Source organism: Thalassophryne amazonica, chromosome 4 (assembly GCF_902500255.1).
Source record: "Thalassophryne amazonica chromosome 4, fThaAma1.1, whole genome shotgun sequence".
NCBI lineage: Eukaryota > Metazoa > Chordata > Actinopteri > Batrachoidiformes > Batrachoididae > Thalassophryne > Thalassophryne amazonica.
This window is the reverse complement of record NC_047106.1, coordinates 85974509-86001946: the sequence shown is the minus strand read 5'-3', so window position 1 is coordinate 86001946 and position 27438 is coordinate 85974509. Positions and strand designations below refer to the sequence as shown.

Sequence of the window (27438 nt, the reverse complement as noted above, 5' to 3'; positions counted from 1 at the left end):
AGTGACCCTAAGCACACAGCCAAGATATCAAAGGAGTAGCTTCAGGACAACTCTGTGAATGTCCTTGAGTGGTTCAGCCAGAGCCCAGACCTGAATCTGCTTGAACATCTCTGGAAAGATCTGAAAATGGCCGTGCAGCGACGCTCACCATCCAACCTGATGGAGCTTGAGAGGTGCTGCAAAGAGGAATGGACAAAACTGCCCAAACATAGGTGCACCAAGCTTGCAGCATAATATACAAGAAAACCTGAGGCTGTAATTGCTGCCAAAGGCGGCAAAGTATTGAGCAAAGGGTGTGAATACTTATGTACCTACGATTTTTTTAATCAATTTGCAGAAATTTCAAAAAATCATTTTTCATTTTGTCATTATGGGTTGTTGTGAGTAGAATTTTGAGGGAAAAATGAATTTACTCCATTTTGGAATAAGGCTGTAACATAACAAAATGTGGAAAAGTGAAGCACTGTGAATACTTTCCGGATGCACTGTATGTCAGTGTAAGCCGGAATGAGCTGCCATGAAATAAAACTGCTCTACTAGGAAATCTGTTTAAGAATGTATGTGTTTGGTGTGTCAGTGGAATAAACATTTTCCCAGTCTAATACCATGATGTGAAATTTTGGGAATTTTGAACATCCCAGGGTCATTGTGTTGCGTTAGAGAAGCTTACCTTTTTCAGATGGAAAAAAAGATGTTACAGCTTGGAATATCCTGATTTTTTTTTTTTTTTCAGTTCATCCTTCAGTCATTGATATGTCTACAAAGCCATGATTGAATTGAATATTTTTTTTTGTTTGTTTGTTTGGTTTTTTTTTGTCACATTTCCTGCAAATGGTGAACGCGTATGAAGCAAAAGGTAACCAACGACACTACCCTTTGGATAGTAGTCAGGTTAACTGCTGTTTATCAAGCACAAAGAAATCATCTTGTATGAAATCACATTATCACATTATTTTGACCACTACACACAAGTACTGACAACACAGACAGACATATCCCGTTTATGATATGTTGTTTCCCATGTGATAGTGTCTTTAGGAAGAGTCATTGCAGGATTTGAAGCCACTTCTAAAGAGAACACAAAGTGTGTGCCTTACGCTGTTAAGGTCCACTGCTGCAGATGATGTTAAATGTGTGTTGACTGCATCTTTATTTTAGCATTTTTGGAGGTCAAGCCCAGTGAACATTGTCTCTTTTTTCTTTCCCACTACACACAGAAAGCGTGGTCAATGGAAATCACCAGAACAGCCCAGCCCCATCTCTCCCAGGCCCTGGAGAGAGAGTCCAGTCTGAGCACAGTGCAATTGTCAGCTCCATTGAAAAAGACCTCCAGGACATTATGGACTCTCTAGTCATGGATGAGCTCCAGTCTGCTTCCTCAGAGGCTAAAAAGCCTCCTGAGAACCAACCCACCCTCAATTCCCCCCTTTCTCCTCTGGTCAATGGAGGCGGCCGTTATCTGCTCTCTCCTCCTACCAGCCCAGGGGCCATGTCTGTGGGGTCTAGCTATGAGAATGCATCCCCTCCCTTCTCTCCCCTGTCCTCACCTTCAGCAGCCAGCAGTGGGAGCTTTACCAGTCCTTCCCCTAGTGGAGGACCCCAGGACCTAAAATCTTCTCTGCCACCAGTGCCTGTACGTTCCTCCAGCTACAACTTCTCCACTCAGCCTCCACCTGTACCTCAGCCACGGACCATACTGCCTAATTTCAGCAGTGGTGGGTTAGGCCAAAACATTCAAGAAAGCCCCAAGCTGCAGCGGAAGATCTTAGGAGAGGCTCCTCCAAGCCCCAAACCAAGCCGCAGAGGACTAAGCCAAGATGGGTCTGAGAGTTTTCGACCGACCCATCTTCTGTCCCCTAATGAATCTTTCAGCAGTAGGAACATTGTGCCAAGTAGCCCCAGGCTGACTTCAAAATTCCCTACTTGTTCATCACCGTCTCCTTCCAGTCCCAGGACCAAGGCAGCCACGGTGCTCCAAGAAAGGCCTGCCAGCCCCTTCAGAGAGCAGAACAACTTATGTGATCACTCGCTTACTTCCAGTCCCTCCAGGCAACTTTGCCAAACCTCTAGAGCCTTCCAGCCTCCTCTAGATCCCATTGTCCACATTATCCAGGGCTCTCCACTTCAGCACCACCAGCAGCATCCACGCTCACTACAGCCACCTGAAAGCCCTCGCATGTCCACGAGAAATGTAGAAGTAAATGGAGGAAGCAGCAGTATGAGAGAGCTGCCTCCTCTCAGCCCCTCTATGGCCCGGAGAGGGGTCCCATTACTCCCAGGGGCACTTCCAGGGTCATTTCACACCTTCAGGACTCCAGATAGCCCATCAAGTTTGGGTAAGCCAGTTTCGGAGAGTCCAAGGCTCAGACGCAAGGCTGGATCCTCATCAGAGGAGCTGAATTGCAGCAAGGGTATCCGAGCCCGGAGTCCCTCGCCTATATCTCTGATGATGGAAAGTGGTAGTGGTGCTGGTACAGGGGTACGGAAGGTGAGCATTGGAAACTCCTTGTCCCCTGCATACAGTCTGGGCTCTCTTCCTGGCTCATCCCCTGCGTCCAGCCCGAGAAGTCAAAGAAAGCTGTCTACCGGACCTCGGGAGGTGGCAAGACCCCACCCAGGCATGAGAGAGAGGAAGAATAGTATCACTGAGATCAGCGACAATGAGGATGAGCTACTGGAGTACCACCGGCGCCAGCGAGAGGAGAGGCTTCTGGAGCAGGAAATGGAGAAGCTGGTGAGTTAACAAACACTTTACAATTGCTTAATGAGCACATTGCAGTTACTCTTAAAAAGAGCACATTTAATTTGTATTAACAGTTCCTGTGCAATGAAATACTCCAGAGTTCACCTTCATAATACCAAATCTATCCAGGGTGAGACCTATAACACTGGTCAACACGACTGTTCTTGCATGGAGTTTTTCAACAGATTTTGTGTAATTTGGGGGCGCTGAATCCGAATCTGATGTTAGTTTTTACCAACCACATCACATTTTTAAGATATGAAAACATATTTCTCGTATCAAGCATTGAAGCAAAAGCTGCAGTCTCACACACCTCTTCAGCACTATAAATTATATTACGGTTCTTGTTCACATTTCGCAAACCTGGTTTAAAAACTATGCTTTTGAAGCTGCTTTTGTGCATGATTAGTGGCGTCAAACTCGTTAGTAAATGAGGAACTTTTGCGTAATCCATCAATACGAAACATGCAGATTGCAAAAGAAAGTGATGTGATAGAAGAAATCTGAGCTCAGATTTGGATTCAGCACCCTAAAATCAGTTCTTAAAGGCCATGCAAGAAAAAGTGTAAGTTCAATGTTACACTTGAAACTGAGAATTTCTTAATATCTTAAAAGACCCAAAATGTCTTCTTTTGGAGATATACAAGGTCTGTGAGAAAAGTATCCGACCTTTTTATTTTATGCAAAAAATATATGGATTTGATTCATATGTTTTTACGTCAGCCAAGCTTGAGCCTTCGTGCGCATGCGTGAGTTTTTCCACGCCTGTCGGTTGTGTCATTCGCCTGTGGGCAGGCTTTGAGTGAGCACTGGTCCACCCCTCTCGTCGTTGTTTCATTGCGAGGAAATGGCGGAATGATTTGGGCTTTTTTTCCATCAGAATTTTTTTCAGAAACTGTTAGAGACAGGCAGCTGGAAACCATTCGAAAAATTTATCTGGCTTTCGGTGAAAATTTTACGGGCTTCACAGAGAATAAGGAGTGTTACTACAGCTTTAAGGACGGCCCACAATGGCGCACGGCTCGCCGCGCTCCGAGCTGCCATCGAGAGGCAGAAACCACCACATCATTTCTAAACGGATCGCTGTGTGGAGCCGAGACCGTCGTGAGCAATTTCTCTGGTTATCACAAGAGCTGGACATCAGCCATTTTCCGGCAGATTTCACTTTTAACAAGAGATTTTGTCATGGAAAGCCGCGCAGAGGCTTTGCTCGTCACAACCAATTCGCTGATGAAGCGAGACAAAGGAACACCTCCGTTTCGGAGTATTAGAGGACAAGTTGGGACATGCCTATCTCGGCTTTCAGTGCTTACCAGTCAAGTGAGTATAAGAGAAATTGTGGAGAGCTGGGCATGTCCCAACTTGTCCTCTAATACTCCGAAACGGAGGTGTTCCTTTGTCTCGCTTCATCAGCGAATCGGTCGTGACGCGCGAAGCTTCCACGTGGCTTTCCATGACAAAATCTCTTGTTAAAAGTGAAATCTGCCGGAAAATGGCTGATGTCCAGCTCTTGTGATAACCAGGGAAATTGCACACGAAGGTCCCGGCTCCACACAGCCATCTGTTTAGAAATTATGTGGTGGTTTCTGCCTCTCGATGGCGGCTCGGAGCGCGGCGAGCCGTGTGCCATTGTGGGCCGTCCTTAAAGTTGTAGTAACACTCCTTATTCTCTGTGAAGCCCGTAAAATTTTCACAGAAAGCCAGATAAATTTTTCGAATGGTTTCCAGCTGCCTGTCTCTAACAGTTTCTGAACAAATTCTGATGGAAAAAAAGCCCAAATCATTCCGCCATTTCCTCGCAATGAAATAACAACGAGAGGGGTGGACCAGTGCTCACTCAAAGCCTGCCCACAGGCGAATGACGCAACCGACAGGCGTGGAAAAACTCACGCATGCGCACGAAGGTTCAAGCTTGGCTGACGTAAAAACATATGAATCAAATCCATATATTTTTTGCATAAAATAAAAAGGTCAGATACTTTTCTCACAGACCTCGTAAGTTAGTCACACTGAAGTAGAAGTTGTACCTTTTTTCTGTGTTTTGGGAGTTTTGTGCATTGTGCATTGTTGTTGTGTATTCTTTTTATTATTGCCATTTATTCATTCATTCTAGGTGTTTATTTTGTTAAGTGCTTTGATTCCTGTGAAAGCCCTATATAAATATTTACTACAATAATTATGATTATTTAGTGTTGACCCAGGACAACTCAGATGCTCCAAGTCCTCACTCAGCTTTGCAAGCTTGACAATAGAATAGAACAGAATAGAGCCTTTGTTGTCATTGCACAGATATACGTGCAACGAAATTTGTCCTCTGCATTTAACCATCTTAATTACAGTTAGACACAATCTAACCACTAGGAGCAGTGGGCAGCCACAGTTCGGCGCCCGGCAACCAACTCCAGATGTAGATGCTGCCTTGGTTAGGGGCAGAGAAAGGAGCAGACGCTAAATAAATAAGCATGTTTTTGATTGTGGGAGGAAACCGGAGTGCCCGGAGAAAACCCACGCAGACACGGGGAGAACATGCGAACGCCACACAGAAATGCCGGGAATCGATTAATTAATCCACCGTGCCTCCCGTGACAATAACAACATTGATTGATTCCACAAAAATCACAGCATTGTCTGCAAAAGTCAAGGTCATTAAGCCTTTTCTTAATGACCTTGCCACCGGTCTCCACAACCTTTACTTATTTAAAAAAAAGTAACATTATTCAGCAACTCAGCATTTGTTGCAGGACTAAATTATACATACAGAAAAACTTGCAGAAACCTTATAAACTGGATATTCTCACTCACCGTGGCAAAAGGAAAAGCCCCAATACTTTTGTGTGGTTCTCCATGTAATAAACATCATATATAACAGATTTTGTATAACAAATTTTCGCTTGTATTAGACAAAACATCCCGTCCAATTGCTGTGCATTTCCATTCAAAACACCTTGCATGTATTGGACAGATCAGTCTGGATGTGCCCAGTAACAGAGGTACGAAATGAAGCTCAGAGTTGACACTTGCCGATTCGAAGAAAGTGGGTACAGTATTTCCTTGATTAGAAGACCGGCTGTGTATTTTTTTCAACCTGTACTCATACCCGGCACCTAAACAAGGCAGGGCGCAATTCAAGTCTGGCGATTATTAACAAAATGCTGCATGTTGCCTGCATTGTAATATGGTGTTAAGTTTCACACATATCCCTGGTTGTGACAAACCAAACAGCTTCAGATCAGAGGCCTCTGCCTAGCTAAGAAGCCTCTCTGGAGCCTGACGTGCATCTGCTAAATGACTGAGACTGCAAAAGGCTGCGATTTGTTACTTTTACGTTTTCACTCCTTCCTCTTCCATCTTTTAAAAGTTTTTTAAAAGTATTTTAAAAGTTTTTGCAGTGTGTCCACAGATTACATTTCTATCATGGATCAAATACGTTTGTCAGAAAAGTCCGCAGATATGACCAACTTTACAAGGAATCAGTTAAAGATGCTCATATGACCTGCAATTCATGAAGGAAAATTGTACGTACCATAACCTTGGTTTGGAGTTTGATGATTGCATAAAGAAGTAGAGCTCCTTGAGGGACAAATTAATCCAGAAAAAGCCGCATAAATCAAGCTTTAGGATTTTAAGGTACCACTCTGCAGTGGACTTAGAAAAAATGGATTTTGTCGGTTTTATACATATAACGGATTTTGATTATAATGGACAAAATTTGCTGGTCCACCTGAATTCATTATATGTGAGTTTTACTGTATATAAAAAAAATAGCATCTCTATCACTGAAAGAGTTCTTGTGTACAATGAGGATGCAGAAATTGTTTATCTATTCCAGTTTATATAACGTCTTGGCTTATGGTATACAGTTGCATTTTCTGTTTACTTTCAAAAGGGAGCTGTAACCAAACTCAGAAACCGTAAGGTAAAACAGCCTGTAACTTAGCTGTTGTCTGAACTACTGCTAACATGCAGTCTTGGGGCGCCAGTAGGAGCCCATGGCAACTGCATTGTTTGTTGTTTCCCCTGCTGAATAGTGGTGGGGGGAGAACAGTGGTAGACATTTTGAACTTGTCAGCCAGTTTGAATGAAACTGTTGTGACAAAGTCATTTTAAAAGCCTTTCTGTGTTGTTGTGCCTGCCTGAGAAGGCATTTGTCTGTCCCGCTTATAATTACAAAGTGGGCATTTTTTGAAAGCGTGAGACTTAACTGAAGGCAACTCAGTTGGATGGACTGATCAGACATGCCCTCTCCCTGTGTACTAGGCAGTTCTGATACCTCCTGTAGACACATGGCAGTAAAATGGTATCAGTAGGTCTGAGGCTTTAAATGTTAACACTCATATGTCCTGCTGAGTGATAGAAGGCCTAAGAGAAAGATAACCCTGCTCAAGATTAAGGGTAGCATTTATCTTGACGCATGTGTTGATCAAGATTAAAAATTGTTGGTTCTTAAAAGTGATTAAAGTGTTTTTTTATTATTCTCCTGCAAGCAGTGGTATAGTAACAATTACCTTGTCCATTTGGTTGTCCATGAGACTTTTAAGCACAACTCCACCTGCTAAAAGATGGTGGATTTCAATAAAACATCACACAATGGTAGCACACATATGAAGATGTGCACGAAGAAAAAATATTCTGGTTCCATTATCTTCAAGGGGAGATAATCAGACATGTCTTGGTTTTTGGAAATATTACATTAGTCAGTCACATATACATGGTTCAATCAGTTTCTTAATTCAGAACTTACAGCTCAAAAAGGGAAGACAGAGTGACATTCATGTCTCTGCGTCCTCAGCCTTTGAGATGAAGAAATGCCTAGGAAGAGCTTATGGAGTTGTGAGATCGTTTGTCAGAAGTGTTTGGTGATGCCGATATCTTTGCAGGACAATTAAGGTTGAAGTCTTTAGGGTCCTGGTGCTTCCTGTCTTCCTTCATGGTTGTGAGACTTGGATACTATACAGTGACCTAAGGCAACAGCTATATGTTTTTGGTACTTGGTCCCTCAGGAGGATCCTTGGATACTGCTGGAAAGACTTTGTGTCAAACGAGTGGGTACTTACTTACTAAGCTGAGGTGGATCACTTGCATTGTTTATGTGGTGGGTTTCTCTGCATGATGCAGCACATAGACGCCTGAATGTTGAGGACCCCAATGGTTGGTGAAGGCCAAGGAGACACCCACATTTCACCTGGCAGCAGCAGGTAGATGCATACTATTGACAGGTGAGGATGGACTGGCTGTCTGCCTGGGTGGTTGACATCCAAGTTCTTAGGTGTTTCTGTGGTGGTATGGACGTAGTGAAGCCAGACACCATTGCATGTTCTCAGACATTACTTGATTTGAAAGAGAGAGAGAGGAAAAAAAAACTTCACACATTTATGATGGGGAAAAACACTCCAATGTTCTCAGAAATGATAAACTTTTTGAGTGATTGTGTGTGTGTGTGTGTGTGTGGGGGGGGGGGGGGGTATTCAGGTTATTAACTCATAATTAATCCTCATGGTAATTACAGTAACTTGGAGTAACATTATTTTCTACTGTTGCCTTTAAGTGATGTGTATAACTGCTGATTTGTGTAAATGGCAAGTACCGCAACTCCTTGAGTGGTATAATTATCACAGGTTCAGTTAAGAGCAGTGGTGACCTGGTGGTGACAGAGGCAGGTTTATGACTAGAGAATCCTCTATTGGATTTCCTGTCAGCCTGAAGCTCACTGAGGGGCCCTTAAAGAAGTACCTTCAAAGGGGGATTTCTTAAGGTATGTTAAAATCAAGAAAATACCCTTTGGGTTCTAAGAGTTAAAGCTGAAAGTCTACACTATAACCCCGTGTTGATGGTCTTTATTTAATCTCCATTGTGGTGGTGGACAGAAGCAAAATTACAAAAAAAGATCACTGCCCAAATACTTATGGTTCTGACTGTAAGTCTTTTGAGCCCTGCCCGATAGAGAGAGAGAGAGAGAGAGAGAGAGAGAGAGAGAGAGAGAGAAAACGGAGCTTCCTTAGCAGCCTGTTATGTTATTGTATTTTTTCAAAGCCAGAAAGTTTTTGGTGTGTGAGGAGGCAGGGTGTGGAGCTGCGGGGCCTCTAATTAGTCACAGTTAGCTCCCTGTCATGAGAGATTTTTCTTGCCCAAGAGCATTTGCATTTAATCATTTCACAAACAGCTTGCTACTCATTGATCCAACTGATTACCAAAAAACAAAGTTGTTTGAACAGTGAGTTTCAGAGAAGTTTATTTTGGGAAAAGAGTTTTATTGTGATAGCAGAAATGAAGAGCTCAGAGGCAGCGGGAGGCTGCAGGGAACTAAAGCTGCACTGATACATTGTATTTCTGGAATTTGTTCACACATATCAAAATCGTATAGTAACAAAGAGCACTTTTTGTACCATATCATTTCATCAAAGATAAGCTCACTCTAATGGATACCATGCAGGAAAGCCATGTGACCCAAGCTGTCCAGCCTGGCTCTGGTCACATCACGTGGTTGTCTGTCTGACTCACTGTCTTGGCAAACACATTTGGTGTATGAACTGAGTCACGGTACACTTAGTCTGTGTCAGATGGGCGCAGCAGGGTTTTTTTACTTTCCAGTTAAGTTGACCTCATCTGTTTCTTTTATGACATTGCTTAAAGTGTGTATCACTAGTAAATATAGTGTCAAATAAATAAAGTATTATGTACATATTGACATATTTCATTTTAGTTTTGGCGCCATATGCCCAGAGAAATTAAGTCATAAACATGGAGAAATTAGCTTGATTCCATCTGCGTCTGCCAAACACTCAGAAACCTCAAGCTGTGAGGAATATAAATTTTGGTGACATCATCTCAGGTCATGCCCCTAAAATGAATGGTAGTGGGGGGGTATTTTTTCAGTGTGAAATCAGTGTTTCTTTTTTTCTTATGGACTTTGACATTGAATACACCAAAATGATTAAATTGTGTATTTTGCAAGGATGTAGTCACATGACTAGTGTTCCTTATTAGGTGGACAAATTTTCCAAAAATAATATTTTGAGGAGGAAACAGGTTTTTTTTTTTTTACACTGCATCCAGAAAGTACTCACAGCACTGCACCTTTTCCACATTTTTTTTTTATGTTACAGCCTTACAGTATAGTGCTGGCGTGCCCAACCAGTCGGTCTATCACGGGCTGAGTTTCAGTCGATCGCATGAAAAAATAAGAAATCTAGACTCGAGAGGATTTAGTGCTGCTATAATGGACTGATGCTGAAGGTGGCAGCTGCCATTAAATGTGAAAGAAGAAAAAGAAGAAGAAGAAGAAACAGCATAGAAGAAGAAGAGTGAGGTAATGCTAAAAAATCGAAAACTTATTTTCATTCAGAGTGGGAGGAGGATTATTTTTTTGTTTATTCTAATGCCAAATCCATCTATTTTATCTGCACTGCAAATGGGGCTTTACCAAAGAAAGGGAACTTGGAACGGCATTTCAAAATGAGCCACAAACTTCCCAGCTAAATCACCTCTGCACACACCAAAACGTCCAGGAATTGAAAAATCAGCTAGCAGCAAAACGGTCCATAATATGGAAGACGTGATCAATCAATCAATCAATTTTATTTATATAGCGCCAAATCACAACAAACAGTTGCCCCAAGGCGCCTTAAATTGTACGGCAAGGCCATACAATAATTACGTAAAAACCCCAACGGTCAAAACGACCCCCTGTGAGCAAGCACTTGGCGACAGTGGGAAGGAAAAACTCCCTTTTAACAGGAAGAAACCTCCAGCAGAACCAGGCTCAGGGAGGGGCAGTCTTCTGCTGGGACTGGTTGGGGCTGAGGGAGAGAACCAGGAAAAAGACATGCTGTGGAGGGGAGCAGAGATCAATCACTAATGATTAAATGCAGAGTGGTGCATACAGAGATATGGTACTATGAGGTCCCTAAGATAAGATGGGACCTGATTATTCAAAACCTTATAAGTAAGAAGAAGAATTTTAAATTCTATTCTAGAATTAACAGGAAGCCAATGAAGAGAGGCCAATATGGGTGAGATATGCTCTCTCCTTCTAGTCCCCGTTAGTACTCTAGCTGCAGCATTTTGAATTAACTGAAGGCTTTTCAGGGAACTTTTAGGACAACCTGATAATAATGAATTACAATAGTCCAGCCTAGAGGAAATAAATGCATGAATTAGTTTTTCAGCATCACTCTGAGACAAGACCTTTCTAATTTTAGAGATATTGCGTAAATGCAAAAAAGCAGCCCTACATATTTGTTTAATATGCGCATTGAATGACATATCCTGATCAAAAATGACTCCAAGATTTCTCACAGTATTACTAGAGGTCAGGGTAATGCCATCCAGAGTGAGGATCTGGTTAGACACCATGTTTCTAAGATTTGTGGGGCCAAGTACAATAACTTCAGTTTTATCTGAGTTTAAAAGCAGGAAATTAGAGGTCATCCATGTCTTTATGTCTGTAAGACAATCCTGCAGTTTAGCTAATTGGTGTGTGTCCTCTGGCTTCATGGATAGATAAAACTGGGTATCACCTGCGTAACAATGAAAATTTAAGCAATGCTGTCTAATAATACTGCCTAAGGGAAGCATGTATAAAGTGAATAAAATTGGTCCTAGCACAGACCCTTGTGGAACTCCATAATTAACCTTAGTCTGTGAAGAAGATCCCCCATTTACATGAACAAATTGTAATCTATTAGATAAATATGATTCAAACCACCGCTGCGCAGTGCCTTTAATACCTATGGCATGCTCTAATCTCTGTAATAAAATTTTATGGTCAACAGTATCAAAAGCAGCACTGAGGTCTAACAGAACAAGCACAGAGATGAGTCCACTGTCTGAGGCCATAAGAAGATCATTTGTAACCTTCACTAATGCTGTTTCTGTACTATGATGAATTCTAAAACCTGACTGAAACTCTTCAAATAGACCATTCCTCTGCAGATGATCAGTTAGCTGTTTTACAACTACCCTTTCAAGAATTTTGTGATGTATGTGGCGTACAAAATTGCATCTTTTATTTGGGCTAAGAGTCTGCAAAAGCATTTATTCTGTGCTCATGTGGAGGAGATGTGCAGATGGAAAAGGCTGTTTGCACCAGTGAGGTGTAAATTAGGATTTAGTACACTCCTGTTTACACCACCCGCATCTACACAAATTTAATTTATATTAGACCATCTACTACCGTGGTGCAAATTAAACTTTAATATCCCTGTATTTGCACCATCATGGTGCAAATAAAAATTTGGTAGTTCTTTATTTACACCACTGTGGTGGAAATAAGGATTTAGTTTTACCATATTTACACCATCCATGGTGTAAATAGCCAGTCTGTGTACGGACACAGCTCTGTTGCTGCACACAAACATAAATTTCTGGAATGGTTTTCTGAAACTGTTGCCCAAAATTAAAGAATTTCTGAAATGTTCAAACCATGCTAATTTTGCACAGCTGGAAGACAGTCAGTGGCTCTTGGATTTAGCCTTTCTTATCGATCTGACTGACAAGCTCAAGGACAAACACATCATCAACATGATCAGCTCCATGAACATGTTTTTTTAGGCATGTTCATGCAACCTGCTTGATAGCAAGTTATACCTGCTATCAAGCAGGATGCAACAGTGTGCCCTGCGGAACCTTCCACACATGGACACAGAACTTAAGCATCAGGACAAAGACTGTGCGGAGCTTGAGAGTGCACATTATGATGATCATGTGCAGAGCATCTTGTCAGAATTTGACATGCGTTTTACTGAATTTGCATCCATTAAGCCTGTTTCAGTTTTCTCTGTTTTCCATTTGGGGAAAATATAGATGTGAACTGCACAACACCCAAAGTGGCATCACTCTTCAACTTGCATATCTGTGCTTTTAAGAATGAGATCCTCACACTGAAAAATGACATTGAGCTCAAATCCAAAACAACACCTGACATGACTGTCCAATTCTGGGATCTAATGCAGAAAGAGAAGCACCCTAACTTCAGACAAACCCCACATAATTTGACTGCACTTGTTGGAACAACATATTTGTGTGAGTCTGTCTTTTCACACATGAAAATCATCAAGTAAAAATACAAATCCACCATGACTGATGACCACCTTGTGGCCTGCTCATGGAAGTCTCACAAAGGTAGAGAACAACTTTTCCAACTTGAATTAGGCACTGTATTATTTGGGTTGTTTGTTGTTGTGTTGTTATGGGCCAGTCCTAGGACTAGTTGTGTTTATTCTTTGCACCATGCACATTTACTGCAATAATACATTGTTATTGTTAAAACTATCTTTTTGCTAGACATTTGTGTTGTTATATTGGTGCACGATATATTGTGGCCATGCTATGCTTTTCGATATGGCTTTGTTGATACACTTACAACTTTAAAAGTAGATCTTGGTTCAAAGAAGGTTGGGCACCCCTGGTATAGTGCCTCTCATGCAAACAGCAGAAGTGATTCCCAGCAAAGTGTGAGAATTGTCTTCAAAACATGATGGATCTAACCACGGTTTTTGTCCTTTCTTTTCATGTGGGTAGGAGAAAATTCTTAACAAAGCGTGTTTCTGTCGTGTTCATTAATCATGGATGACTGCCATGTTCTTTATCAGTAAAGGAAATTTATTACAACTTTTACTGATAAAAATACAGGTACTGAATACAGTGTCTGAGCGTTCCTTCTCTCTCAGCTTGCAGCTGGACTCTGACCTCTGTCTCCTCGACCTCTCACTACTCCTCTGGTCGAGTGGGCACTCTTCTTTTTATGATTTCCTGCCTTCACACTTGGAGACATCCATGTTTTAACAGCTTAGCTCATCACATCCTGCCATTGAAATGGTCTGTCTTCTGATTGCTGATGTAGACATTCCATTTGAGTCACTGCAACTGTTTTTAGACAGTGCAGTTTTTATAAGATTGCATGACAATTGTTCCATAACAACAAAACTAACATGCTTATGACATTTCTTCTCCCAAAAACATTGAACTGGCAGTTTTTGTGGTTTGCACCATGGCTTTGCATCATGCTAAGCTAAGATGCTACGGGCAGGACAAAGTCTTGCTGAGGAAGCCGCTTGTGTGATGATGGAGTTGGACAGAAAGGCAATGACGAGAGGCCGCTTTTAACAGGACAGCCGTGATGTGGACCAGCTCCCAGCCCTTTGAATTACTGGCTAAGCTGAGCTAAAGTGATGGCTAAGCTAAGTGCTACTGTCCCACTGCCCCACGGCCAGTGACACCGGATTAACCGTCTACGAGGCTAACAAAGGGACATTGTTTTTCTGTGGAATAGTAAATGGTAAATGGACTGCATTTATATAGCGCCATCTGCATCAGACACTTAAAGCACTTTACAAATAATGCCTCACATTCGCCCCAATGTCAGGCTGCTGCCATACAAGGCACCCGCTACACACTGGGAGCAACTAGGGGATTAAGGACCTTGCCCAAGGGCCCTTAGTGATTTTCTGGTCAGGCTGGGTTTGAACTGAGGATCCTCTGATCTCAAGCCCAACGCTTAACCACTAGACCATCACCATCATGAACAGTAATTCTACAGGGCTCTCTCTGTGTGTGAACACAGCAGGAGTGAAATCAGAGACACCACTTTGGTATGTAATCATTATTATTCAGTCTTATTGAGACATATGCAATGTTGTTTTCATCTTGTTTCTGAATTCACCACAAATTATAAAGAGATGGACATTTGTTGATTGCAAAATACAAGAATTTGATTTGAAAGCCATATTAAAAGCGTATTAAAGCCATATTACATTTGGAGACAAGAAACAGCCCAGATTGACTGTGTAGTGGAGGCAGGTAATAGTCAGAACCTGAGGTTAGATCACTTCTGTGAGGAAGGGAGGTGCCAGTATTATAGGCCAGTAACAGAACCTTAAAATCTGACCTCACAGAGACAGGTAGCCAAAATGGGCGTAATATGATCAAACCTTCTGCATTGTGTCAAAAGTTTGGTAGCAGCATTTTGAACCAGTTGAAGACCTCTAGTACTGGACTGCGGCAAACCAGAAAATAAAGCATTGCAATAATCCAATCTAGAAGAGATAAATGCATGTATCAAAGTTTCAGCATCAGCCATAGACAGGATGGGACGAATCTTCAATATATTTCGCAGATGGAAGAGAACAGTCCTCATAATGTCTCTAATGTGGAGGTCAAAGGACAATGTAGGATCAAAAATTACCCTAAGATTCCTGTTTGTCCATATGATGTATAACACTCAAACCTAAACTAAGCGCTAGCTGGTCAAATTGATGCTGATGCCTTGCTGGACCAAGAACCATAATTTCAGTCTTATCAGAGTTTAAAAGTAGGATGTTACTAGACATCCAGCTTCTCACTGATGCAAGGCAATCAAGGATGCAAGGCAAGGCAAAGGATTTTATTTGAATGAGAATACCAGCAGTTGTCGGCATGTACAGTTGAGTATCATCAGCATAGCAATGAAAGGCAATCCCAAAACACTGCAGTATATGCCCAAGGGGTGCTACATACAGGAAGAAAAACAGGGGGCCCAAGACGGACCCCCTCATGTTACTAAGAATAGAAGTAGTGTTATTGTACAAAACACAATGAGAATGACTGGTCATGTATGGCGCCAACCATGTAAGGGCACTTCCAGTAATCCCAAAATGATTCTCCAGGCTATCGAGTAAAATATGATGATCCATGGTATCAAACGCAGCACTAAGATCTAACAGCACCAAAACCGTAGTGGTATCTGAGTCCATTGCTCGCAAACTACTTTAGGCAGTGCTGTCTCTGTGGAGTGATATTTTCTAAAAGCAGACTGCAGTGGCTCAAAAAGATCATTCTCAGTAAGATGGTCCTCGATCTGCTGTGAAACCACCTTTTTCCAGAATTTTAGAACAAAATGATAGATTCGATATTGGCCTATAATTTTTCAATACACTAGGATCAAGGTTAGACTTCTTAAGTAATGGTTTAATCACTGCAGATTTGAAACATTTAGGAACAGATCCAAAAGTTAGTGAGAGATTAACAATTTCCAGCATAGTCGCCCCAAGAATGGATCATAGGTCCTTAAACACTTTTGTTGGTATGGGATCAAAAAGGCAGGTTGTGCATTTTGTAGACGTCACGTTTCGTTAATGCATCTAATGAATTACTGTCAAATTTTGCAAATCTAGGTAGCACCTCAGCGGCAGCACCCACCTCCATAGCGGGATGCAGTGGCTGGGCCAAGGCACGTTGAGATATACTCAACCTAATGTCTTCTATTTCCTTCTTGAAATAATCCAAGAAGTCCTCTGCTGAAAAGGGAAGGCAACTACCAGGTGGCTGTCCATGAATAATAATTGCCACCATGTCAAACAAGAACTTTGAGTTATGCTTGTTTTTATTAATCAAATCAGAATAATAGGCCTGCTTTGTAGCCAATAGTGCATGCTTATAATCTGAAATAGCATCACACCACGCAAGGTGGAACACTTCTAATTTGGAGCTACGCCATTTCTGTTCCAAACCTCTAGCCTACTGCCGGAGGTCACGCAAGTATCCATTGAACCAAAGTGACTGTGCCTTGGGAAGGCGTGGCCTTAATAAAGGAGGTGCAATCTTATCAAGTTCACTGTATTCTCTCATAGATTTATCCTTATGCATTTTTTTGAACTTGTAAACATTTGTACAACATTTAATTTCTTCAGTCAGTGCATTTCAAAGCTTAACACCATACACAGAGGGACAGTTCTGTTTCATAGTAGTTTGTGAGTACTTAACCCAAAAGTTATATTTTCATCTATGGCAAGGGGCCTGTGTAAGAAGACTGAATAAATTTTGTACTCCATCTGGTAAAATACCACGCTTAGCTTTCCACATAAGTCAACAAAATCTTTAAATTTTAATTGATTGGCTGGAATAAATAGATTGTTAATAGGCTCTCTGTACACTTTTTTGTTGACTATTCTAATGGTGCCACGATTTTGGCTTTGATTATATTTTTTCCTCCTTCTTTTACCCACTGTCTGCCCCAGCTCTGTTTTATTAGTTATTTATCATGTGTTTATTCTGTTCTATTTTGCTTTATCACTTTGTTTCTTTGTTACTTTTCATACTTTAGCCATGGTCCAGTTCTGTTCTTGTTTTGTTCAGCCAGTTTGTGTTTTCATTGTTTATCACTTGTTTATTTTGTTCTTCTCATTTGTTATATTATGTGGTGTGCTTTAGTGTGTTGTGTTAATCACAGAGTCTCTGTTTTATTTATAGTTTGTTTAGCCACTTTGTTTTCTTAGTCAGTTCCAGTCTCGTTTTGTCCTCTGGTTTATTTTCTCATTATTCTCTGATTAATTCTTATGTTCTGTTCATAGACCTCTGTTTCACTCCTTCATCCCTCACTCGTATCTGATTATGTTCTCACTTCACATCACTGCACCTGTCCCATGTCTTTGTCTCTCACCTTGTTTCTGTTTGCTTTGTGTTTTCATTCACTCCTGCTCTTGCACCAGCTCACATGTCTTTGTCTATTACTTCACTCCACTTTGCGCACTCCCTTCTTCACTATCTTGCCCCATCCATACTCTTTGTCCAGAAGCCACGCCCCTTTCTAGAGCCTTCTCTACACGTGCACCTCATTATCTAATCAGTCTACACATGCCCCTCATTTACACCACCTGTTATTTAAGCCCTCACAGTCTCACAGCTCACTGACAGATTGTTGTCTTCGTACACTTTCCAGCACCCTTCACAGTCCTGAGTTTTTGTTCTGCCATGTTTTGAATCCTATCCTGCTCTGTATACTTCGACCATGCCTCTTGCCTCATCACAGATGTCGGTGTTTGCTCGTGTCTCTGAACCCTGCTCATTTATGACTGTGTCTGTGCCTAATCCTCCTAGAACTTCTGCTGTGCTAACTGACCACATGTGTACCAAAACAAAGCCTGGAATAAAGACCGTGATTTCTCTTCCATCAAAGCCTAGTCTGGGAGTTTGTATTGCGGGTCCAGCCACTCCGGGTGTTGGGCAGCCGTCTGTCCTAACAAATGGTACTGTTATATGTATTTCCCCAGACTTCAGCGCAATAACTGAAGTATGGGAGAATCATTGAGCAATACAATATACACAACAAATTACATTCAAACAAATATTTTACTTTAAATAAAGTACCAATGGTTTTACTAACTTTCTTTGATATGTAATCTATGTGGGCTTTCCAATTTAATTTTTCGTCCAACACTACACCAAGAAACTTAACTTCATTAACTCTTTCAATAATAACTCCATCAATGGTAATTTTCACATCATCATTCTTCCTTTGATTACCAAAAATCACATAGTTTGTTTTATCCCAGTTTAAAGCCAAAATATTTTCATTAAACCAATTTGTCACTTTAATCATTTCTTCCCGTTACTTCTGTTATTTTCATCAGATAAAGCCAAAATATTTTCATTAAACCAATTTGTCACTTTAATCATTTCTTCCCGTTACTTCTGTTATTTTCATCAGATTACTTCCTGAATAATATATACTAGTATCATCGGCAAACAACAAAAAATTTAGCATTTTAGCAGATTCACAAATGTCATTAATAAACAAAAGAAAAAGCAAAGGCCCTAAAACTGATCCTGTGGAACTCCACATTTAACCTCTCTACAATCAGAATTTAGTCCATTTATATGTACGTATTGTGATATAACTTTGAAGCCACTGGTGTGCTATGCCCCTAATCCCATACATGTAATTTTAGTAGTAACAACTCATGATTTATAGTATCAAATGCTTTGCGTAGATCAGTAAACACTCCCACAGTGTACTTGTTGTGTGGGCCGCTGACGAGGAGGTACTGCTGGCCCACCACCACCAGAGGGCGCCCTGCCTGGAGTGTGGGCTCCAGGCACCAGAGGGCGCTGCCGCCTCACGAGAGCAGCCAGGGTGACAGCTGTCACCCATCACTGGACACAGCTGTTCCACTCAGCACGGAGGTATATCAGCAGGACGGCGTCTCCACCTCAGTGCCGAGATATCGCCTTGAGATAGAGGTAAACTACTCTGCAGCATATTCTGTATATTTGATAATACGTGTTAAACCTTTCAGGACAGCTGACTACCGAAAGCCAATTGCTTGGATAAGTACTCACCTTCCTGTTTTAACGTGACGAGAGGTGGAGGCAGCTTCTTCCCTCTCCGTGTTACTGGGTGCAGCCGCATCCACACCTGTGTGTTTGTTGCTCTCTCTTGCCAGCAGTACCGGATCCGACGAGCGGAGGCAGTGGCCACCTGGGACTTCGGGACTTGGCGGTTCCAGTATTTCCAGGGTTCGGTGGCAGAGGAGATCTGGGTGGTTCCGGTTCGACTCGGACGGACGTCTCCTACCTTCGAGCCTGCCCACACGACACCAGCAGAATTCGGCTTAATCCCAAATTGTTGATTGTTGTATTGGTTGTGCTCGTTTCACAACAGTAAAACTTATTTACCTTCTCCATTGTCCGTTCATTTGCGCCCCCTGTTGTGGGTCCGTGTTCCTACACTTTCCCAACAGTACTCTTTTCTTCCAACTGCAATTGTAATTGTTTCTATCAAGTCAATGAGTGCTAAGCTTGTTGATCGTTGAGCTCTAAATTCATAATGTTATTCACTAATTTATTTATGTTTCTCAAAAAAAATTTTTTTTGTGTGAACTATTTCTCAAGAACTTTAGAGAACTGTGAAATAGAGCCCGACCAATATATCAGCCGGCCGATATTATCGGCCGACCCATATTATCGGCCAATATATTATCGGCCTTTTCAAAGTACTCACTATCGGCCGAAATTTTGCCGATAGAACGTCGATAATTTCTCATAAACAGAACAGTTACTGAAATAATGTTTGTGTCGGCAATGTAAAATGTCCTTGCACCGTTTGTCCAGTCGATGGAGCTCTGACTCCATTCAACTGAGAGCTGCTTACACCCCTGCTTAAATGTGTTCATCACCGGCCGCTGTAGTTCGCCGTCACAATGCACTGATTGGCTGACAAAAGCATACAAGTAAGGTTATAAGGATGTTGTTTGTAATAACTTTGCGATTACATTCACCCCACATTTCTCCCGTTTCAGTTCAACTCAGTTTGATTAACTCAGTTTATGTAGCAATGTGTCAAATGTGCTTCATTGCGTCGGTCATGCTTTTTATTAAGCCCACGTTGTGTAGACCTTATTTCTAGCATGAAAAACTTTTGTTTATTGCTAAGAGGTTGAAACATTCAGATTCAGTGGTCGTCCGGAAGGGTTCTGGGAATTACTGCTGTTCGCCATTAACCCTCTGGGGCCGTCGTATACGACAGCTGGGACCAAGCTTTACTAAATTATAAATAACTTTTTAATGATATGAGATAGAAACTTACTTTTTGTGTTTGTTGAAAAGTTAACTCTGCAGACTTTCGATCCACCATAAGCCATTTTGGTACTCCTCATAGAAGATGTGTGATGACGTGCGCAGTGTGAGTGTCCAATCGGAATTGGTTCTCCGTCACATGGTTTTCCAGAATCCAATCGTAGGGCAGATTTACCTCATGTGATATGGCAAAGATCGTTTTCAGGAGTGATATCTTACTAGTTGGCCTTACTAGTTGGTTTGAATAGCCCCCTAACTGCTCCAATTGCATTTTTGCATTTTTGAACTTGAAAATTCTTCTCTGTTATAAAGTTAATCAATATGAGGACAAAGCTTCAGCTTTTAGCTCATACCTTTTTTGTTAAGGGTCCAGAAAATAATATTTTATTCATAAAAAAAAAAAAAAATCGGTTGATTTATCGGCTATCGGCAAATCAGCAGATTTATCGATTATCTACATTTTTTCATCCAAATATCGTTATCGGCATTGGCCTCAAAAAAATCCATATCAGTCGGCTCTACTGTGAAAGCAGTGACACTGGTCTGTAGTTGTTTTTTAAAAATAGGGATCACTTTAGCTACTTTCATTTGCTCAGGAAAAACACCGGCTTGTATGGAATGATTAAAAATATAGGTCAGCGGCTTAAGAATGCAGTCAATAGTTCTTTTAACAATTGTCATATCTAATCCATCACTATCTGTAGATAATTTATTTTCCATTTCCTTACTATAGATAAGACCTCATGTTCACTGACCTCCCCAACAAAGATAGACTGTATTATTGTACTTCCCATTATGAATTATTTCTTTTGATTAATTGTATTCATGGATTCTGCAATATTAGCTCCAATATTTGGAAAAAAAAGCAGGTTAAATTCATTAGCAATAGTTTTATTATTGGTATATTCAACATCATTCTCAATAAAATAATCGGGTATCTGTCTTGGTTTGGAGTTAAATGGTAAATGGAATGCATTTATGTAGCACTTTTCCATCTGCATCAGACACTCAAAGTACTTTACAATAATTCCTCACATTCATCCTGATGTCAGGGTGCTGCCACACAAAGTGATCACTACACAACCACACCAGGAGCAACTATGGGATTAAGGACCTTGCCCAAGGGCCCTTATTGATTTTCCAGTCAGGCTGGGATTTGAACCAAGGATCCTCTGGTCTCAAGCCCAACAGCTTAACCACTAGATCATCACCTCCCCTTAAGTCTCATTTCACTATTTAATACATTCTATGTTGCTTTCATATTCCCGTGATTTTCCCTCAGTTTTCTCTTGTAATAATCCTTCTCAGCAGTTCTCATACTAGTTCTTAGTTTGTTTTTATATATTTTGTATTTTATCTCACTGTTGGGTGTCTGTTTTTTTTATATATATATAATTTCTATACAGTTTAGTTTTCTTTTGGCATGATTTCACAATTCCTATCTTAAACCAAGGTTTTCCACTTTTTGAGATTTTCTTATATGGTTTTAGTGGACACCATGTATTATAAAGTAACAAGTAAGTATTTATAAAAAAAAATTTAAGCTTCATTCAGGTCATCCACATTAACTCCAGACCAGTCTTGCTCTAAAAGTTCTCTTCTAAATTCGTAAATTATTTTCTCGCTTCTGACTCTGAAGTATGTGGACTGATTTGAATTGTCATATTTTTAAGATGCAAATCAAGAACCATAAAGACAGGCAAATGATCACTGATATCATTTATCAGTAAACCACTCTGAGCAATATGCTCAATGTCATTTGTGATAATGTTATCAATTAATATGGCACAAGAAGTGGTAATCCTGCTTGCATGTAAAGTCAAAGGGAAAAGGTTGTTGTTCTGTGTATCTAATATACTTTCAAAGCTGTCCCTCAAATAGTCCACATTTGAGTCTTGTCTGTAGATACATGTAGCGATCACATTCCTGTCCTTTCGCATCTCAGTTTCAACTGCCATATTTTCCATAATTCCTTCCACAGCAACAGACATGGATTCAACCAGTTTACATTTCACTTTACTATCCACATATAACACCATGCCTAATAATATTTACGTGTTACTTGTATTGCTCCAGAAATGGCTCTCAGGATCTAAATCCATCTCATAATATGCATTGTATTTTCCCTTAAATCATAATTTCCCATAGTTAAATATTCCCAATTTCATACCACAAAACATGCTTAATAATTAATAAACAGATACAAATTATTACTGAATGTAAGACAGAAAATCAATACATTTGAGACTATCAGCTCCCTCTCCCGCTTTCTCCCCCCACCCACCACTGTCACCCTGCCTCCCCCTTCCTCCCATTCACAAAATAGAACAGCAAAATCCCTACTCTCCCATTTTCCGTCTTAATTTAGCTATATTAACTTCTGTAACAGTAATGACTTATAATCCAATTATCATGATTCACAACCAAGCACGAGAAATATGCAGAAATATAAAGCTGAACGCATCATCTTACCGGTGTTGTTTCACCATTAATTACTTGTCCAGAGTCGAAATAAAGTTCTCTGCTTGGCTTGCCTCCTCAAACATATAGTCCTTATTTCCTTTGATGAGTTTAATCATGGTTGGATACAGAAGGAAACCTGTAACTTGTGCTTCAAGCATCACTTTGTAGCATGGTTTCCTTTGTTTGGCTGTGGCTTCTCTGTAATCTGCTGCAAACTTCAGTTGGATTTTGGACACCTCTGGAGGATTTTTCCTGGATTCTTGGTGTATTTGATCCCAGTCTGTGTACCGAAGACACTTAACGATCAGCGGGCGTAGGCTACGAGGCTTGCCATCTCCACGAGGCTCCCAAGCTGATGACTCCTCACCATCTCCAGACAGATGTCGGCAAAGGCTGGGAACCATTTGGGGAGGTTCTCCGTCAGATAACTCTGTGCACTTGGACCCTTGGCTCCTTCTTTAAGGATGAATATGAGCAGATTGTCACGATCTTCTATTTCTGTGAGCTTTTCTTGTTGTTTCCTTAATGTTTCCACACAGGTATGGTGTCCACTGCACTCGTCATGTGCTCCTTTATATTTGCAGTGTCGGCACATATTTTCTTTCATTCTTCCATGTGTTTAGATAGCTTTGAATGTAAGCTATCCGTCCGTCTTTCCAACCGATTAATACGTGCCTCCATTTTTTCTTCGGCTTCACCAAAATATTTAGACATTAATTCCTCCATGGTGTTCATCATATTTGCATTGGCATCACTGAGCTGCCTGTTCAATAATGACTTGTCATTTAGCAGCACTTGATTGCCTAGTCTTATGCATTAACAAAAAGTAAGTTTTGCAAGTGAAGTATTTTTCGTCTTAGGTGACAAACAAGTCACACAAGCTTAAAAATTAAAGCTAAATTGGGAGAGTGTAACACTGTTTCACCACACCACCGCCGCCATCTTGGGAGTCTTCAATTAATGTGGGTTCTTGCTTTCCTGTCAAATATCAAATGAGAAGGATCTATTTAGGTGTCATATAAAACACATAATGAATGTTTTCAAATCGTGCAATGGTGAGAATATTTGCATAAGTTGAATTTAACATGAAACTATTCTTCCCATTGCACAAATGGAAAACATTATTTGTTTTGTATGACACCTAAATAAATCCTTGTCATTTGATATTTTACTGCAGCTCTGCCCGTATGGAAATTCATTCTGCCTTGTGCAAATTGGTAAAAATTGGATAACACACACTCTCATTTCATATTACATGGAGAAATGTGGCAGGGGTGGTGTTTGAACTGAGAACCTTCTGCACTGAAACCAAGTGCACTAACCACTTTTCCACCACCCCTGCATTAAGTATCATGCTAAGCTAAGATTCTACATGTGGGACAAAGTCTCGCTGAGGAACCCGCTTGTGTGATCATGGTGTTGGACAGAAAGGCGCCTACGAGTGGTTTCCAAGTCTGTAATTTGTATTTTATTTGCGGATGATACGACTGTGTTTTGTAGTGGGGATCATTTGGGACAGGTCCTGGACACGATAGAGAATGAATTACAGAAATTTAAACAGTGGTTAGATTCAAACAAATTATCACTCCATTTTGGTAAAACTAAGTGTAGCATATTTGGGAATAAGTCCAGGAACTAAAGCAGAATTTTATTATTACATGATATCTAAATTAAAATTGTAACAGATACAAAAATTTTAATGTTTATACTTATGATAAATTAAGATGGAAAACACATATTAATTATGTTAAATCTAAAATGTCAAGGTCCATTGCAATTCTGCATAAAGCACAAGACTTCCTCTCCCAACATTCATTAACCATTTTATATCATACATTACTTGCTCCATATATGACATACTGTGTTGAGGTTTGGGGAAATACCTATAAAACTAATACTAAACCAATATTTCTGTTGCAAAAGAAAGCTGTACCGTGAGCCAACAAATCCATTATTTGCTTGTTTAAAAATTTTAAAATTCTGAGACTTGCTGGATTACATCACAATATAAATTATGTATAAAGTTAAAAAAAGTTTTGCCTCAACTTGTCCAGGATCTGTTTAAAATGAGGGATTCCAGCCACAATTTGAGAAGAACATTATTATTTGAGAAATGAAAGATCCGGACTACTGTAAAAAGTCATTGTGTTTCCGCCAAAGGTATTAATATTTGGAATAATTGTCCTGATAATATTAAATTACTTGGTACCTTAGTTAGCTTTAAAATTCTTTACAAAAAGAATATCTTTACCAGTTATAGTTTGAAGAATTAGGTTTACCAATTTTGTCATTGTGCTTGGGATTGTGCACTATTGCTTGTTTGGTTGTGTTTTGAAATTTTAGTACATTTATTTGGTTTGTGCACATTTCTTTTGTATTGTTATGAGTATATATATTTTTAGATGTATACATTCTTTATTTTTTTGGTATAAGGGAGAAGTTTTGCTTCTGCCTTCACGCATTCGGCCACACGGGTTGACTGTATGTTGTTGTTGTTTTTTTTTATGTGTTATTTTCTTTGTTGTTGTTCATCTGTGTGCCAAAAAATAAAATTCACTCATTCATTCAACTACAAGTACCTATATCTTGGAATTTGTTAAAGTGTACACTGCATCACATGCAGGCACACAAAAAAGGTCATATTCAAGTCACTTCAGCTAGTAATGTGAACACAGCTCAAGTTCTAAACCCTCCTTAGAAAAATGCAGGCTGTCCTTTCTGCAGACTTTTTTTTCCACGAGTGGGCAGTTTGTCCTCTATGGTGAGATTCAAACCGCTACTGCTGCTGAGTACCAAAGTAGCGTGTGTGGAAGCCTATATTTGCTTTTCTCAATCCAGTGTAAAATTGCAATAGGCACTTTTCCAATTTTTCATCTGACAGTGCTTCTACTGCTGCAAAGGATGTCTGAAAGAACTCTGCATAACCCTCTAATCAGCTTATGGTGCTCTGTATTTAACTTCTTTGTGGAGTCCTTCAGTGGAACAAAATGGAATGAAAATGCATGGTAAATGACTAGTCATACTGTGGACTATTTCTCTGTACAATGGGAAATAATCAAACACTGCCTCAGACTAAAGTCTGTCCATTTTTGGATCATATCAGAAGAGGTGTTCTGTGTCTGAATCAAACTGGATGGCCACTCAGTTAATTGGTGTGATATCATTGTTGTACAGTGCCCTCCAAAAGTATTGAAACACTTGGTATTTCATACATTTTTAATTTGTTTATGCCATTTCAAATACAAAAAAAATTAAAATTCCTAAAATGATCTTCCTTAAACCCAAACGGAAAGCAAATCACTACAACTTGATGTGAATTAATTTAAAGTATAAAAGCCAAGGTGATGGGTTGCATAAGCAGTGGAACGCTTTGGTATAGTAAGTCCCTTTGGCTGCTCCCTTGTTTGCAGTCGGGGTCGCCACAGCAAATCCAAGGTGGATCTGCATGTTGAATTGGCACAGGTTTTACGCCGGATGCCCTTCCTGATGCAACTCCACATTACATGAGAACGTTTGGTATAATACCTGTAAATAATCATTTTTATTGCCAGTTTTCTTCTTTCACCAAAACATCAAATCTAGGCTTGCATCTCAGATGTACCTTCTGGCAAATTGTAGCTAAACTTTCAGGTCTTCTTTTTTAAGAAAATCCTCCTCTATACCACTTCATCATGAAGCTGTATAACTGGTGATACAAAATGCAAAACATGCACTATGCACAATTTTCTCCAATCACAGCCACAGCAACCTATAAACTTCTGGGTTGTCTGGGTGTCTTGGTGGCTTTCCTCACTCTTCTTCTTACACAGTCGCTCAGTTTTTGAGAACTGTCTACTCCATACAGATTTACCATAGAGTGCCATGCTGTTTGTATTTCTTCATAACTGATGTAAGTAAAGTCCAAGACATATTCAGTGACTTGGAAATGTCCATGTATCCATCCCCTGACTTGTCTGAAGAAAAGTGGGAATAAAACTGATTATTTACAGGTGTTATACCAGAGGGCTCCATTACTTATGCAACCATCATCTTGGCTTTTATATTTTATTTTTAATTAATTTAGATCAAGTCATAGAGATTTCCTTTCAGTTTGTGTTTAAGGAAGATCATTTTAGGAATTTTTATTTTTTTTTGTATTGTTTGTATTTGAAATAGCATAAACAAATTAAAATGTGTGACATACCAAGTGTTCCAGTAGTTTTGGAGAGTACTGTAGATGTGCTTGGAAACACTAGACTTGATGAATCAGCTGTGGTTGCAGCAAGTAGACATGGAAGACATGCAGGGCAGGTTCACTGGATGCTATTACACAGGCAATTTCAAACAACAAGGTTATGAATCAAAACTTATGTGTTGCATGTGAAGTTGTTACCGTTGGGTGTCAACCATACCCAGCCGCACTGCCTTAAACAGATTGTCATCAGATAGGAAGGCAAAGTGACCAACATTGAGATTCAAAAGCGAGCAGATGCTCCCCAATAGAGAAAACTGTCAGGAAGAGCAGGCCATCTAGTTTGGCTAAGTCTTCTGGATGCCTCACCACAGCCTGCCAAAGCAAATTCTGCTTGGGTTGCTGGTTAATGGCAACAGAAGGAGATGCAGCCACATAACAGGCAGAAAGATTGTACCAAAGAAGATTTGAAGCTATTACAAATTGCCAGCAACTGGCACACTCCCACCAAAGATGGGAACAATTGGCGGTACTTGCTCCACAAAGGAGGCAAGCAGGTAAAATCAGTTCTTCAGGAGCACAACAGGATCCAGTGTGAACACTGCCTTCGAAATATTATTCAAGTTCTCGTCTTCATTCGTGAAGGGGATGGATGGATGGATGGATGGATGGATGGATGGATGGATGGATGGATGGATGGATGGATGGATGGATGGATGGATGGATAGCTTTA

At 40.4% G+C, this 27438-nt stretch overlaps 1 protein-coding gene across 3 annotated transcripts in view; it reads left to right on the top strand.

Annotated features, from left to right (window-relative positions):
- phldb1b (pleckstrin homology-like domain, family B, member 1b) overlaps positions 1 to 27438 on the top strand; it is a 439803-nt gene that overhangs the window by 285547 nt on the left and 126818 nt on the right. For all 3 annotated transcript variants that reach the window (XM_034168200.1, XM_034168199.1, XM_034168201.1), the window contains one exon: positions 1218 to 2734. In XM_034168200.1, the coding sequence (XP_034024091.1) occupies positions 1218 to 2734 (1517 nt within the window). The remainder of the gene's footprint in view (positions 1 to 1217; positions 2735 to 27438) is intronic.